Source organism: Gastrolobium bilobum, unplaced genomic scaffold (genome assembly GCF_033153095.1).
Source record: "Gastrolobium bilobum isolate Gb01-03AN ecotype WA unplaced genomic scaffold, APGP_CSIRO_Gbil_v1 utg4923, whole genome shotgun sequence".
NCBI classification, from domain to species: Eukaryota; Viridiplantae; Streptophyta; class Magnoliopsida; order Fabales; family Fabaceae; genus Gastrolobium; species Gastrolobium bilobum.
The window spans coordinates 308,629-325,119 of record NW_026898411.1 but is presented as its reverse complement, the minus strand read 5'-3'; the positions used below and the strand labels follow the sequence as shown (position 1 = coordinate 325,119).

The 16,491-nt window shown below is 33.2% G+C and overlaps 2 protein-coding genes across 2 annotated transcripts; both read left to right on the top strand.

Annotated features, from left to right (window-relative positions):
- Nucleotides 1–7,687: 7,687 nt before the first annotated feature.
- On the top strand, nt 7,688–11,786 carry LOC133315968 (pto-interacting protein 1-like). The gene is made up of 8 exons (XM_061517657.1): nt 7,688–7,980; nt 8,720–8,816; nt 9,045–9,295; nt 9,386–9,512; nt 9,736–10,009; nt 10,304–10,436; nt 10,595–10,681; nt 11,204–11,786. Exons 1-8 carry the CDS (start codon nt 7,732–7,734, stop codon nt 11,330–11,332), a joined length of 1,347 nt encoding a protein of 448 aa, XP_061373641.1. The 5' UTR covers nt 7,688–7,731; the 3' UTR covers nt 11,333–11,786.
- A 1,905-nt stretch (nt 11,787–13,691) lies between these two features.
- Nucleotides 13,692–15,949, top strand: LOC133315926 (pectinesterase-like). The gene is made up of 2 exons (XM_061517607.1): nt 13,692–14,703; nt 15,234–15,949. Exons 1-2 carry the CDS (start codon nt 13,692–13,694, stop codon nt 15,947–15,949), a joined length of 1,728 nt encoding a protein of 575 aa, XP_061373591.1.
- The last annotated feature ends 542 nt before the right edge of the window (nt 15,950–16,491 follow it).

Below are 16,491 nucleotides of genomic sequence, written 5' to 3'. Positions count from 1 at the left end.
ATAATGACCTTTGTGTACAGCTATACAACTGTACACCTTTATCTACTCTAATATCTACGCATTCTAAAATATTATCCACATGTGCCTATACGCAATACCCATACCCCTCAAGGTATGAATTTTCTCCCTTTTTCATTACTCCACCTTAAGCAAATACTTACATCAGCACCAGATTCTCTATAGATTAACCACCCACCTCTTATTCTACCACAACACATGAAGGAGCATCCTTTCATTTAGGTAACCAACAGGTACACTCATCTGGGAAAGAATAGTAAATATTTGGTCCATTCATCTTGAACCGAATAATGATAATTTAACATGATACTTCCATATTATACACATAAATTTACCTATACAAAAACAAATTATGGAATTATAATTTTCATCGCTAAAGGTTTGAAATAATGGGATATAAGAAGCACATAAATCCATGAATGAGATTATGAGAGGTGAATATATTGAGCTCTTTTTCTAGTATGTACATACAACTATCAAGTTTTGATGAAATCAAATTATGGTAGTTCAGTTGGTGTTAGAGAACTGGGCAGGTAGAGGTGAGAGCATGTAGTCAATTCTTCTCAGTATTGTCTTTGGAAGGGGTTTAAAACCTTAATCCTGAGATCTGCCCGAATCGGATTAGTCACAAAACGATGAAGCAATTGAAATGTTTTCAAAAAAAAAAAAAAAAATCTGATAGAAATCTCGTGTATTCAGTCAAGCAAGCAGTAAAAGTGGAAAACAAAAAATAGTATCGTTCCTCAAGAATTGAGAGTACCAAACACTAGTTCACTAAACTAATATACTAATCGGACAAATATAATTATGGTTTGAAGAAAGTTATGATTGAATTAAATAGGAAATTGAAAATAAATGCACTTGAATTAAGAACAGAGCAAGCGAAGTAACAATTTGATTTTGTATTTTTTAAATTATTAAGAGAAATGTGTTAGGATGTTGATTTCAATTCTAATCCAGTCATTTAATAACAGATTTGAAGGTCAAATTTGCTAGGTTAATTCTAATCCAATCATCTAATTACAGATTTGTGACACAACGAGATTTCTCAAATCTTAAGAAAAAGAGATTAGATTAAAAATCAGACATCAGTTAATCAAACATTTATTAGATTAAAAATCAAACCTCTTAGATTTAAAACATTAATATATTATCCACATAATATCTTAATTTGCTCTAATTAATTTAATCTCATCATATGCATGATTATGAGGCGAGCCCACAAATCCAACCAAAGCTGCGTAAATATTCTCAGCGGTTCCCTTCAGCCATGTACTCAACGAGAAAGTCATAATGTCATGTATTACTCCAAATAATGCGCACAATATACAAGTGGAGAACAGCATGAGAGGCTGCCAGAAAACAGAACCCAAAACCTCTCCCTAGTTGAAGTCGCAAATATGAGACAACGTAACGCAGACGCAGAGAGAAGAATTTGAAATTTCTGTTCTATAATTTTTGTTTTGTTGCTTTAATTAAGATTACCAGACTAATTATATGAACAATCTCACATCATGGATGAGTCTGTTTTGATCCCCTCCGAAGGTGACATCCTTTATTTTATATTTACTTTTACGAGTACTTGAGCGGCATCATTATTGCTTAGAACATGTCCAACTTGATAAGTCGGAACCTTAATTCGTGATTCGTGGGATATTGGTCACGTTGCAATGTTGCATGACAACTGCAGAAGGATTTATTCGATTCCTTGATCACCATCCACGAGCAATGTTTGGTCCTCTTCATGAATGCAAAATCTTTCGGAACAACTTTGTGCATTTGTTAAGGCAATAATTGCTCGCGTATAGTGTGATGATTCGCAGAAGCATGATTTATGGACAATTAATATCTATCTATAATATGAAATTTTGAGATGGATTTGTAAATCTTTTCTCAAATTTGTCACAAAATATTTTAATTAAAAAAAAACTGTCACATTAGATTATTAGTATCAAATCTTGGTTTGCTTGGTCAACTTTGTTGTCATCTATATATGATATTACGAAGACAGAACTCGTTATTTACGACAAATTCTAAATAAGAATTTTATCTAGAAATTAAGAATATTAGTTCTGAGTCTATAATAGTTTTGGAATGCAAAACATTGGACAAAAAAATTGAGTGGTTATAGGGCAACGAGGAAGAGTACTTTTTTCTTATGTTAATTTATCAAAAGGAAATAGCTTACAAAGCTACCTTAGAAAAGAAAAGTTCAGTGGGATCATAACTATTTTTTTAGCAGGGATTGCGCTACTTTTATGCTGGGGCTGGGGGCTTACCTAGTCCCTTTAGATTGACTTGCTCCATGCTTGACTGTGTAAGAGCATCTGAATATTCAATGATCCAATCTTTCTGGTTTGAATTGTCAGGAGCAAAACTCATGAATTAAACTAATTTTTCAGTTATTATTGTTAAAATAAATTCTTTATTCAATCAAGAAACTCAATATTAGTCTCATCATATTTAAATTTTGGCCGCAAGAGAACAAATTGATTTATGTTATTAAATAAGCATAAATAACTAAATAAATAAAAAATACCAAAGGTGTGTTTTATATTAAGATACTAAAGGAGATTTTATATTCCCAGAACGAATTAAGTAAAACAAAAACAAAAATCTTAATTAGATGCAAGTTTTTATATAATCAAATCTCAGCTAAATAAAAGTTTTGTTATAATTAATTTTTAATAAAATCAAGATCAAATAATAGTTTTTCTGCGATATCTTATAAACATATATTTTTAATAACTTCTTAATATTATATATATTATATATATATATATATATATATATATATATATATATATATATATATATATATATACTTTTGTTTTTAAAGGTATCCTCCGACCGATAGCCGGAGATTAATCCACCGAGGCCTCAAGATTATCAAAGTGGATATAGGGTATGCATAACAACCATTCTGTTCTATAACACTATTTCTGAAAAGAAACAATTCTTTTCTATTTATGTGCCTTGGAACAGTTTCTAAAAAAAATATATGTTTGATAACATATTCTATTTTTATTTCGAGAATGAGAATTGCGTTTGATAACACAACAATAATAGATTAAAAAATTATTCCTAGTAAGCATAAATTTTTTCCGGATCATGACTTTCCTTTTCATATGGTATGGTGGTGGTGGTGGTGGTGGTGGCAATGGTGGTGGTGATGGCAATGGCTGCGATGATAGTGGTGGTAATGGTGACGATGGTGGTGGCGGCGGTAATGGCGGTGGCATGGGGGTAATGGCAATGGTTGCAGCTATGGTGGTGGCGTGGTGGTGGTAATATTAATGGTGGTGTCGGCGGTGGGGGTAGTGGTGGTGGCAATGACGTAGTGATGATAGTTGTGATGACATAGTGGTGATGGTGATGGTGATGGTAGTGGCTGCGACGATAGTGGCGGTGGCAGTAGCGTGGTGATGGTAGCGGCGACGGTAGTGATGTTGGCGATGACGTGGTGATGATAGTAGTATGGTGGTGATGGTAGTGGTTGCAGCAATGATGGTGGCATCATGGTGGTGGTAGCGTGGTGGCAGTGGCATTGGCGTGGTGATGATAGTGGTGGTTGGTGACAGTAGAGGTAATGGTGGTGGTAGTTATGATAGTGATGATGGCGGTGACGTGGAGGTGGTGGTGATGGTGGCATCATAGGGGTGGTGGTAGTGGTAGTGGTGATGATGACAGTGGTTCCGATGGCCGTGTCGTGATGGTGGTGGTGATGATGATGCTAATAATGGAGAGTGATTGAGAAAGACAAGTGTTTCTCATTTTGAGTTCGAGAACAAAAATAGCATAAATTTTTGTATTCTTTTTTCTGTTCCCCAGCACAAAAATTAAATCGGTTCATCCCAAAAACAAAAAAATAAACTGATTTTACCAAACGAGTTTTCTATCCATTTTTATTCCCAGGAACAGAAATTAACAAAAATAAAGATTTCTAGAAAGTTGTCATGCACAGTCATAGCCTCTCCTAACAAAATATTTTTCATACACATAGTTAACAATCGAATCCCTATTAAGATACTTAAGAGTTTATATTTTTTGGTAGGCTCTGGCTTTCCTCTTAATTATAAAAGATAATAACAAAGATAATATTTAATAATGTGGTTTTCATCTTGTTAAAACTTCATTATGTTTATGGTTCATCTAATTTTATGTTGTATAAGAGAAGATCTCTCATATTATAGACACATATGTGTTAAAGTTCGTCATTTACAAAAAAAATAAAAAATATTACAATTTTTGATGAATCTATTAAAAAAAAATTTATTTTTATGTTACGTAAGAATAATTTTTTCCTATGTTTATAGCAACGAGTTCCATGTTATAGTCATATAGGGAAAAAAAAAAAATCGTCGCATGATTATTGGCAGCGCTGATTACGGAGAAGCATTTGTCAAACTTTTGTTTTTGGGGAGATAAAGCAGTTGTCTCATAGTTAAGCTGATTTTTTTTTAATAAAACATATCTATTATTCAATCCACTCTGTTCCTTCCTTCAACAACAAGTCAATAAAGAAGAATGAAGAATACATTGTAAGTAATTTACCCGAACAATGCTTGATGACAATTTAAGATGGCTAATTCATTTATTAGAACAAGTTATCAAAACTTATATTTCCATTAATGCTTAGGAGTTTTATATAAAAATGGCATATTTCGCCGAGTCTCGTTGAAGACCAGACGTTTTTTACTAATCTGTTATTGTTGTTGGCTATGTTGCTTAGATATCCATACAGTACACGGAATACGACAAGATATAATACGTTGACATAAAAAATTTTAATTCTAAAAAATATTATATTTTGACATGTTAAGATACTTTTTGATATTAAATAATATTTTTAATGAGGTAGGATCCTTTGTCACTAGTGTCAAATTTAAAGTTTAACACTTCATCTGAGAGCCGTTAGATCAAAAAAGATCAATGCCTCTAACTTGTAAGCATGTGACACCATTGATCTTTTTTTATCTAACGGCTCTCAGATGAGGTGTCAAATTTTAAATTTGACACCGATGTCAAAGGATCCTGCCCCATTTTTAATATATATAATATAATTTATATGTAATACATATAACAACCAATAATAAGTCATATAATCAATCAAATATTCAAATTTCATAACATAAATATAAAACAAAAATAAATTTTTATGTCAAATTTCATAACAAAAAAAATTGATTTACAAATTATTTTTTCATGTTTAATTAATAAAATAAAATTTAGACTTAAAAATTGATAACGTGTCGGAAAAAATTGAACGAGTGTCTAAAATGCGTATCAGAATGTTGATCGCGTGTCGAACGCGTATTGGTGTTGTTTTTTAAAAGTGTGTACGGTGCTTTTTTTTTTTTTTTTGTGAAAGGTGTACGGTGCTTTGGTCCAAGAAAAAAAAAACTCAAATTTTATATTGTTAGATCCAATGTAGAGCACATAAAAACAGGAGTTAGCAGTTTTTATATGCCAAACTAATTGGTGGATGAAACTAATCCTAAAGTATAATTACATTGTTTGGTTGAGAGCTTTTCAACGGATATTTATCTTTTTCAAGTATGGCTTTTAGAAACATCATGTTTGTTTCAACGTTTTTCACCAAAAATCTATCTATCCAATTTGTCTAGATTTATGAGAAACATAGATATTCACACTATTTAGAAACCCAATTTGAAGGTGAGATTTTTCGGAAAACCGGTTATCTGGCTTTTAATGCACTGTTGATTTCATAAAGTTACCTAATTTTTCCAGTAAAGTTTTTTCCCCACCAAACAACTTTTTTTTTATATTTTTCTACCTATCTCACTTTATCTATTTTTCCAATTATTTCTCTATTTATCTCATTTTTCTACTATTCCAAAAAAATTTCCTGAACCAAACGCCTCAAAGTATCTCTGAAAAGATAGGGTACCGAACTTACTTTATAAAAGTTGAATTTTTCTAAAAATCCCACTTAATGTCACAGGATTATTTGAACCAATTACCATTTATAAACCTTTTAGCACTGAAGACTTTTTTGAATCTATCTTATACTTGATAGATTGAATTTTTATAAATAATTTAGTAATTAATACCCAAACGCAGTAACATAACTAATATGATTTGAGTGATATAGTAAACTTTCCCTGGTATCAGTCAATATATTTTTTAGAAGAACCGCACCTTAAAACATGTAACAAATAGGATAATTATTACATATAAAATAATACATCTAACTGTAAATATTTTATTATAAAAATGTTATAAAAGTAATTTAACAATACAAATCAAATGTGTTGCGTATGTTGTATTTTAGTTAGATAAATATTTGAGCAGGACAGAGGATGAAATAAAACAAAACGAAACACGACTATATAAAATTTTTATATAACAAAATTATATAAAATTTTAAAATAAGAGCGTATGTTCCCTTTAATATTTTTTTATAAACGCATTCTTATTATAAATATAATTTAAAAAAGGGTTATCATTTTTCCTGTCATATCAACCTCAAAACTATTTTATTTTAAGTGTTTGAGAAATTAACGAAGGGCTTTATGTATATAATGTTAAAGGATAAAAAACAAGTTTTCTGCTGATGCAATATATTATAGAAATTTTAATTATTTTTTTATTATATAAATTTTATCAAAACACTCTTTATTAATTTTGTAATAGAAGTGTAAATGGGATAACCGGCCTCACAGGAATTTACTGCTCGGCCTACATCAAATCAGACTCTCGGACCGGTTATCGACTCAGTCAAAGATATAGAATCAATGGATCAGTGATTCAACTGGGTTCAATAAAATTCCAAAATAATATACAATAATATTAAATTATGAACATCATTTCTATCAAATAAAAGTGATCTAGTGATAAACTTTTTGATCCTTGCAAAATATATATTTTACAAAATTTAACATAACACTGATTGACCCCATTTGAACCCGGTTTTTGGTCCGGGTCAACGGCTATAGAAAAGCTTATTTAGAAAACAGATTATATAGTCTATTTTTTATGCCAGATTATTAGCTGACCTATATTATATTATTTATTTTAAATAAAATAAATAAATTATTATTTAATGATTTTAAATAAAAGTAATATTATTTTAATTTTTGAATCCCTAATAAGTTTAAACAGTCTAATAAACTTGGGCCAAGATTTTTTTTTAAATATAGGTCAGATCAGAATTATAATCTAAACCTATACAAGGTTAACATAGATCAGGTTGACCTAAAGTATTTTATACAAGTCTAATCTCTTTAAGGAAAAACCTAGCTCAACCCAACTTATTTAAACTCTCACAATGATGTAATTTTGAAAATTACTAGAGATAACTTACATGAGAAACACTTTTTCCTTAAAAAAAAAAGGATTAATTTTTCTTATATGGCAAGAAAAAAATTATTTTTTACATATATATAAAAGTATATAAATATCATATAAAGCCATATAATGAAAACAGAGAACAAAAAAATATAAATCTCACACACTTTTATATATATAAAAAATAAAATTATTTCTTTCAATATCAAAAATATTAATCCCTTAAAAAAAAAAAATCCCAACGAAGAAGTCACAATGGCGTTTCTTCTTAGCCACCTGTGTGGCATCTGGCATGTATCTCACAAGTCAAGTCTGGCAAGCCAGGTCGGCGCAGAACACGTAAAAGGAGAGGAAAAAAGCCTGAATTAGTGGTATTTAAATAGTTGGATATTACATAATGATATGCTTAGTTGTAGAAATGCAAAAAAAAATTCCTTGTTACTAAATAATACACAAGTAACGCATTCCTATTCCAATTCAAAGCAGAGTCAACAACTAGTTCCACCCCTTTATCCTACGCACTCCTCTCTGCTTATCCTGCGCATCTTTCACCGGTTTCGGAACCGAGATCCTCAACTACGCTCTTTAACACCTCACTCCCCACCGCTCTTTGCTCTCAACTCTCCAATTTTGCTATTTCATTTATCTCAGGTACTCATCGATCTATCACACTCTTCAATGTCACTTACTTTTTCTTGTTTCTGCTAAAATATTCTCATGTTATTTTCATTTTCGTGATCATCTTTTTTTATTTTAATTTTCTTACGGATGAACATTTTTTATTTTCCGGCAAAATTGGATTTCGACCGGTAATAACTGGTTCTGCTTTAGACTGATCTGTGGCTACTGGCTTGGATTTTAGTAGCAGTTTGCTCTGATTGGCGGAAACTGATTCGATCTGATTCGTTTAGCTTCGTTCAATTAAGATTTGCTAACCGAAGCGTTGAGTTTTTCGTAGTGGAAACAAACACTGATTTCATGCTGTGAATTTTTCATGAATCACTTGCCATCATTTGCTGTTTCATTTTTACATTTGATGACATTTGAAATAGTTAGGCAGGGATATCTTGTATTTTTGTTAATATGAATCAAATTAGTTCAAGCATTATGCCTATTGAAGTTTTCATATCATGCAAATGAAATGAAGCTATACCGAGTTAATAGTTAATGATAGCATTCAATGTAATTGGACAGATAGTACACACAAATATACTATTTCCTTCCTTCCTTCTTTCTTTCTTTCTGAATTGTTGAAAAGTTTCAATTATAGCCAGGATGTATCATCTTTCTAGCAGAAACCACTTTAAAAAAAATAAAAAATTAGACTGTATATTCAAGCTTAAAAGCAACTTATTATTAGTATGATCTGATGGCTGCTGAATTATTTCAGCGGGAAAGAATCATGAGTTGTTTCAGTTGTTGCGAAGAGGGTGACTTCCCTAAGGCTGCTGAAAGCGGAGGACCATATGTCGTAAAAAATTCTGCAGGTAATTTGGCTCATATTAGTTTGAGGAATATATCAGGGATGATATATATAGTTCGCAACTCTAAAGCATTACATACATCTTTGAGTGATATTTCCATCTCAATTGGATTGAATCCGTATTATGTGATTGAGATGCTGAATTATGGTACTCCATTGTGCTAATTTGTTTGATGTTATATTACCTGAAATTGAATTTGATGAAATTATTGTGATAAATTCTTTTGTGCAGGGAATGATGGAAATTATCATGCTTCTGAAACTGCAAAGCAGGGGGCTCAGACTGTTAAAGTCCAGCCCATTGAAGTTCCTGATATACCAGCAGATGAACTAAAAGAAGTTACTGATAACTTTGGGCAAGATTCTCTGATTGGAGAGGGATCTTATGGAAGAGTATATTATGGCGTTCTTAAAAGTGGGCAGGCTGCGGCAGTCAAGAAGTTAGATGCCAGTAAACAGCCTGATGAGGAATTTTTAGCCCAGGTATGTATGTATGTATGACAACCTTGACTTAATTTTTCTTTTTCTTTTTTCAGGTCATTGAAAATTTTCAAATCCCATTTGAACTTTCAGGTTTCAATGGTATCAAGGCTGAAGCATGAAAATTTTGTTCAGTTGCTTGGATATTGTGTTGATGGAAACTCCCGTATTCTTGCTTATGAGTTTGCATCTAATGGGTCACTTCATGATATTTTACATGGTATATGGTTATGCCTTTAATTGGTTGAATTATAAAAATAGTAACATCTATATACAACACTAGTTGAGTTCTGTTTCTATATTATAGGAATTGAGAAGATTATGGATTTTAACATTAGTTTTTATTTTTGGTGCCTGCCTTGACAAGAATGGTCGCTACTTAGAGATTTATTAGCTCAGTCTGTAATTTTATTATGCATAAATGTTCTCACGATTACATGCAGGCAGAAAAGGTGTTAAAGGAGCAGAGCCTGGTCCTGTTTTGACATGGGCGCAGAGAGTAAAAATTGCTGTAGGGGCTGCAAGAGGGCTTGAATACTTGCATGAGAAGGCTGATCCCCACATTATCCACCGGGACATCAAGTCAAGCAATGTGCTAATATTTGATGATGATGTTGCTAAAATTGCAGATTTTGATTTATCAAACCAGGCTCCTGACATGGCTGCGCGTCTTCATTCCACTCGTGTTCTTGGAACCTTTGGTTATCATGCACCAGAGTAAGATACAAATTTCAATTTTCAAGTTACATATCAGGTTACATGCCTTATTTTATCCCCATTGGATATCATGGACCTCTTGATTTTGTGCGTTAATGCTGAAGAATTATTGGAAAAGCATAGAAACTTTCCGTTCTGCCTCAGTTTACTAGACAAGAGTTACCAATTCCTATATTTTTCCTTTCTTTATCTTTGTATCAATTTGGACAAATAAACTTTTTCTTTTTTCTTTTTTTAATTTGGTATTCTAGCCTCAACTGCTAAATAACGATCTGTCTAATCTTGTGGATGCAGATATGCAATGACTGGACAATTGAATGCTAAGAGTGATGTATACAGTTTTGGTGTTGTCCTTCTGGAACTTTTGACTGGAAGGAAACCTGTTGATCATACACTACCACGTGGACAACAGAGTCTGGTTACTTGGGTACTAATTTAAGCTATATGTTTACACCACTTCTCCCCTCTAACAAAAGAAAAAAAGAAACAGAATCCAAACATGTTCATTGTGATCTACAGTCCTTTTGTCTGAAAATTTAGAATGTAGATTTGGTAGCTGATCACAGCAATTGATATGTGTTTCAGGCTACACCAAAACTCAGTGAGGATAAAGTCAGGCAATGTGTTGATTCAAGACTAGGAGGAGAATACCCACCCAAAGCTGTTGCTAAGGTCTTTACTGTCATTATAGTATATTTCTATTTTTATTTTATTTTTCCATTTTCCTTGCTAAGGTGGTGTGGACTGTTTGTGGCAGTGTTTTATAGCTTATATTTATTTGAAATATATTCATATAAATTGGAAAACTATGCAAAAGCAGCTAATCAAAATAGCTGCAGAATTCTTTATTTTGTCTAGGTAGTAAATACTATGCAAGAGGCAAAAGTTTGATTCTAAACTTATGTATCATTTCCTTTATGGGGAAATTCGTTGAATATATTAATTAATTGAGCAACTGGAAGACAGTATCTTTTTCTTTATAGTTTATGTTCTAAGTTTTAGTGTAAGTTAAGCGCCATCGCGGTATTCATTATATTAGAGGAAAATATACAAATACTTCACCGTAGAAATAATATACACATTTTTGTGGGAAGCTTTATAGGAACCACAGGCACCCAGAACAAGTGCCCTTAGAGATTTACTTAATTAAGAACGATATTCATGTATAACAGCATGATGCTTGGTTACTTACAGATGGCTGCTGTTGCTGCACTGTGCGTGCAATATGAAGCTGATTTCAGACCCAACATGAGCATTGTAGTAAAAGCTCTTCAACCTTTGTTGACTGCCCGACCTGGACCTGCTGGTGAAACACCAAATTAATCTCTGTATCTCTTTCTCTCAATCTGTGAGTACGTGCGCAAGTGTGCATGCAAAATATATGAGATTGCTTCAGAAGCTGGTGGTGAATTGCTCGACCTTGGCTTTATATCTCATTGTTTACAATGTATTCATTTTGTTCATAATCCATGAGGTTCTCTGAGGTTTCCTTGCTTCTTCTATTCTTTTTGGTGTTATTTGTTTTCTCCATTTTTATTTTTTCTTTCTATCCCTTACTGCTGGGATGATTGCTATCTTTAAAGTATTGGAAAAAACTGCGAAACAGAAATGAGTATAGTCAGAGGAAAGAGCAAGTCATTCGACAATTTCGTTGTTGGAAACAGTTATAATGACAAAGGCCTGTTCTTACTAGATTAATTTTTTTATTTTTTATCAAAATGTTTATCAAGTTGAGAGTTGTATGATTTCTCCTAATTTCGATTCCAATGCTTTGGAAATGAAAAAGAAATTACTGTGTCACTGCTCAATGTTGAGGCTGTTGTTTTCATTTGTGATTTATTTTTCTAACCATACTGGTAGGTTTTTGTTGTGGGTTTTTTTTTCTCTCCCGCGGGGGCGGAGGGTGATGGGGATGGGGGAACGGAATACAGGTAGCGTGTTTGCTCGAAGACGAAAAAATAGATAACTGATACTACTTGGAAAGACTTGCGATGATGCAAAGTATTTTGATTGTGTCTTAAGATTATATTATATTTTATTAATAAAATATAATATAATCTTAAGCTATTAAAATTTAAGGATAGATACGTCTAAAAAAGAAAATTATTAAATTAGACATTGTTTATCACTTTATCTTTTAGACCGATATTTATTATTCTTATATCGGTGTAAATTGATCTCGTTATATATATATATATATATATATGTTTATAAAATAATAATTTCAGTACTTTATAATAAAATGTATCTAATTAAAAGTTCATTCATCCTTTCTCACTTTAGGGGAACTTTTTCCTTATATCCACTCCCCTGTTCAATGTATTGTAATTCTTGCATGGTTGTGCTTTGAGCTGAGCACATTGTTATTAACGCGCGTGGTATTTGTGGTATTAAGATATTAGAACCATAATCTATTCCAATGGCAAATAAAAATAGGGGAGGATTAGGACAATACAACTTTTAATGAGAATTTTCAAAGTAGAAACATTACGCATTTATTAAGCAACCTTAAAACAAAATGAAACTGATGCTTATACGCATTTATTAATGTTTCTACTTTCAAAAAATATGTTATGCATCAATTTCTTCGTTTGCCTATGTAAGAAAGATTTGCAAATTCTCACGTTAATGCAAATTGCACAAATGATAAATGTAAAGAATTAATTCAATTCAGAAGTTTAAGTTGATGGGTGATACTACATTAATAATTTTTATATTTCTCTAATACGCTCCCTCACACGAGAGCCCATTACACTTGAAGGGTGTATAATGCATTAGGTTAATGCCGAGAGCCTATTGAATTTGAAGAGTGAACGATGCATCAGATTCAGCCTACCTGTGTTTTGAAACTCCACAATATAAATTATTTATTAATTAAATAGGGGCGGTGATAATTGAACTCGTGAGTGACAATCCAACTTAAAAGCTGTGAAGCTACATTAATAATTTTTATATTTCTCTGACAATATATTTTAAATTTTCAAAGTGGTACTTAAAAAATGTAGGTAAGGGCTAAAGGAACAAAAATAATTTATAATGCACGTGCACGTTAGATAATAAAGTGCAAAGTTGATATGAATTAACAACTACCATCCACTTCAAAAGTTTTGCATAATTCAGTATTTTGTAAATCGTCGTATAATATAAGCCACGAGTGAACCTTACCATCTTAATTAATGGTAACAAGCCATTCAAGTCCACCACGAATAATGCTGTGGTTTTGCAAGAACAAAGGACGACATAAAAGAATATCCATGGATTGAAAAATGGCCCAGGCCTCAAACTAATTTTAGTCATCACGATGCAAGTCAAAATTGTGTACCACCACCAACTGAAGACAAAATTTTACCACTAATATGCCAATCACGCTTATTATAGGAAGATTGCTTCTATCGTAGCAACAAACTGTTATTCAAGAAAAAGCAGTGTCCCCTCCTAAAATTCTGAAATCAAAGACAATTCTGAACACTCATTCATGTTAAGTTTGGCATTCTCATCTATTCTAAGATATAAAAAAGAGAGTTAAACTACCTATATAAACCCCAACCCTTGCATTTACTCTGTGATACATACTAATCAATAATCAACCTCCCAAACGAGAAACCAAGGGGAGGAAATCCCTATCTCTTCTTTCCTAAAGTGGGACAAAAAAAAATTTTGAGAAAAAAAAAAATTAAACAAAATGGTGAATAAAGTGCTTGTCTCTGGTGTTTCCCTCATCCTGGTGGTGGGTGTTGCCATAGGTGTTGTTTCTGTTGTTAATAATAAAAAAGAAGATCCTGAGGTAGCAGCTCATCAAAAATCTGTGAAGTCAATGTGCCAAGGCACTGATGACCAGAAGCTTTGTTATGACACTCTTAGCTCTGCGAAAGCCTCCAATTCCTCAGACCCAAAAGTATACATAGCAACTGCAGTGGAAGCAAGTTTCAAAAGCGTGATCCAAGCCTTGAACATGAGTGACAGGCTCTCAGTGGAGCATGGAAACAATAACCCTAGCATCAAGATGGCCCTCGATGACTGCAAGGACTTAATGCAATTCGCCCTTGACAGCCTCGAAGCCTCAGCTAATTTGGTTCGTGACAACAACATGCAAGCAATTCATGACCAAACCCCTGACTTCAGGAACTGGTTGAGTGCTGTTATCTCGTACCAGCAGTCATGCATGGAAGGTTTTGATGATGAGAAAGACGGTGAGACAAAGGTTAAGGAACAGTTGCAAACGGATAGTTTGGACCAAATGGGAAAGCTCACTGGCATAACTCTTGACATTGTCACTGATTTAGCCAACATTCTTCAGAACTTTGACTTGAAGTTGGATTTGAATCCTGCATCTCGTCGTCTTCTGGAAGCTGATGAGGTCGACCATGAAGGATTACCCACATGGTTCTCACCTGCAGATAGAAAGCTCTTGGGTAAGGTGCATAATGGAGGAGGTCAAGTCACACCAAACGCTGTTGTTGCCAAGGATGGAAGTGGTAAATTTAAAACCGTAAAGCAAGCTATTGACTCATATCCTAAGGGCTTCAAAGGCAGATACATTATCTATGTTAAGGCTGGGGTCTATGACGAGTACATCACCATTCCTAAACAGTCAGCTAATATTCTTATGTATGGTGATGGCCCTACAAAAACCATTATCACTGGTCATAAAAACTTCGTAGATGGTGTGAAGACAATGCAAACTGCCACCTTCGGTAAGTTTTCCCTTAAATATAATATAAATATTTCAATTATTAATCACGTGGATCAACTGTTACGAGATTATTCCAATTTAACTAGTAGTCTCCCAAATTTCATACCTTACTGCCTTTGTGATCATACCTGCTCAACCGGATTAGTCGATTAATCGATGAACCAGTGATGATGAAATCTCAAAAAAAATATTATAGATATAAGACAATTATTCATGTGTAAGGATAGTTGATTCGTGACATGATATATTAAGTGCTAACTTTTTATTTGGGTACTTTTAATTTGGGCTTTGATTTCGTCCTGGCACAGCAAGAAATTTGTTTTCCTCCAACACAGAAAACGACAAGTTAAATAATAATAAAGAAATTGGAAGAGACACAATATTCAACAATTTTGTTTTGTCAGTAGTATTGCATGACAGGAATCTATTTCATGTGACATGAGTGTTATTTATCCCTTTTAATTTCTTCTACATCTCAAAATAAATATTTATGTAGCTTTGACGTGCACTGATAATTTTGCATGCATGCAGCGAATGTTGCACCTGGATTCATTGCCAAGTCTATGGCATTTGAGAACACAGCTGGTCCTAGTAAACACCAAGCAGTGGCATTTAGAAACCAGGGAGATATGTCTGCTTTTTTCGATTGTGCCATGCATGGTTTTCAGGACACCTTGTACGTTCAAGCGAATCGTCAATTCTACCGCAACTGTGAAATATCTGGTACCGTTGACTTCATCTTCGGTACATCACCGACATTGATTCAGAATTCTAGAATCATTGTGAGGAAGCCAAATCCTAATCAATTCAACACAGTGACCGCAGATGGCACATCACAAAAGAACATGGCCACAGGGATTGTAATCCAGAATTGCGAGATCGTGCCAGAGAGGGCTCTATTCCCTGAAAGGTTACAATTTAAAAATTACTTGGGGAGGCCATGGAAGCAGTATGCTAGAACAGTGGTTATGGAATCCAACATCGGTGACTTAATTGCGCCAGAAGGGTGGAGTGTTTGGAGTGGGAACCAATTTCTTGATACATTGTACTATGCTGAGCATGCTAATGTGGGAGCTGGTGCCAATCTTCAAAAAAGGGTGAAGTGGAAGGGTTACCATGCAAACATTAATAACAATGAAGCTGCGAGATTCACTGCTGGACAATTCCTAAGAGCTGGACCTGCTGGAAGAGCTGAGGATTGGTTGAAGGCTACTGGCATTCCTTACGACATTGGCTTCACAAAATAGATTGATTACACTAGAGGCGTATAATCTTCGCACTTGGGAAACAATTTTTTTATTTTTTTTAGTTCTCTACCGGTTTATTGGTTATCCAACTAATTCGATTTGAGCCGGTCAGAACTACAAGAGCGGCAAAGCTCTTGAGGAATCAGTTTTTTTTTTTTAATTGTATATTTTGTTGTACGCAAAATGCCTAGTTATATTGAACAAACTAGCTTCTTTTCAGCACATTTATGATTCTAACTTTGAAGTTTTCACTACGAAAGCTCAGGTGGAATCGTTATTGTACATGCGGTTTGTAAACATGAGAGCATTGTACAGATAATATTATTTGACATTTTTTACATGAATTCTTTTATGAAAAATAGCTTGATGAGTGTGTCATGGATCGATCTCATTATCCTGTGTCACAATAATGTGTCAATTTAATATAGTTTATGCTAAGGCTGTTTTAGTATTTTAGTTTAAATGTTAAGTTTTGTATCTTTAATTTAAGTTTCTAAAGAGTTAATGTGTTTATGGTGGTGTTAAATGTCTTTATGTATTTC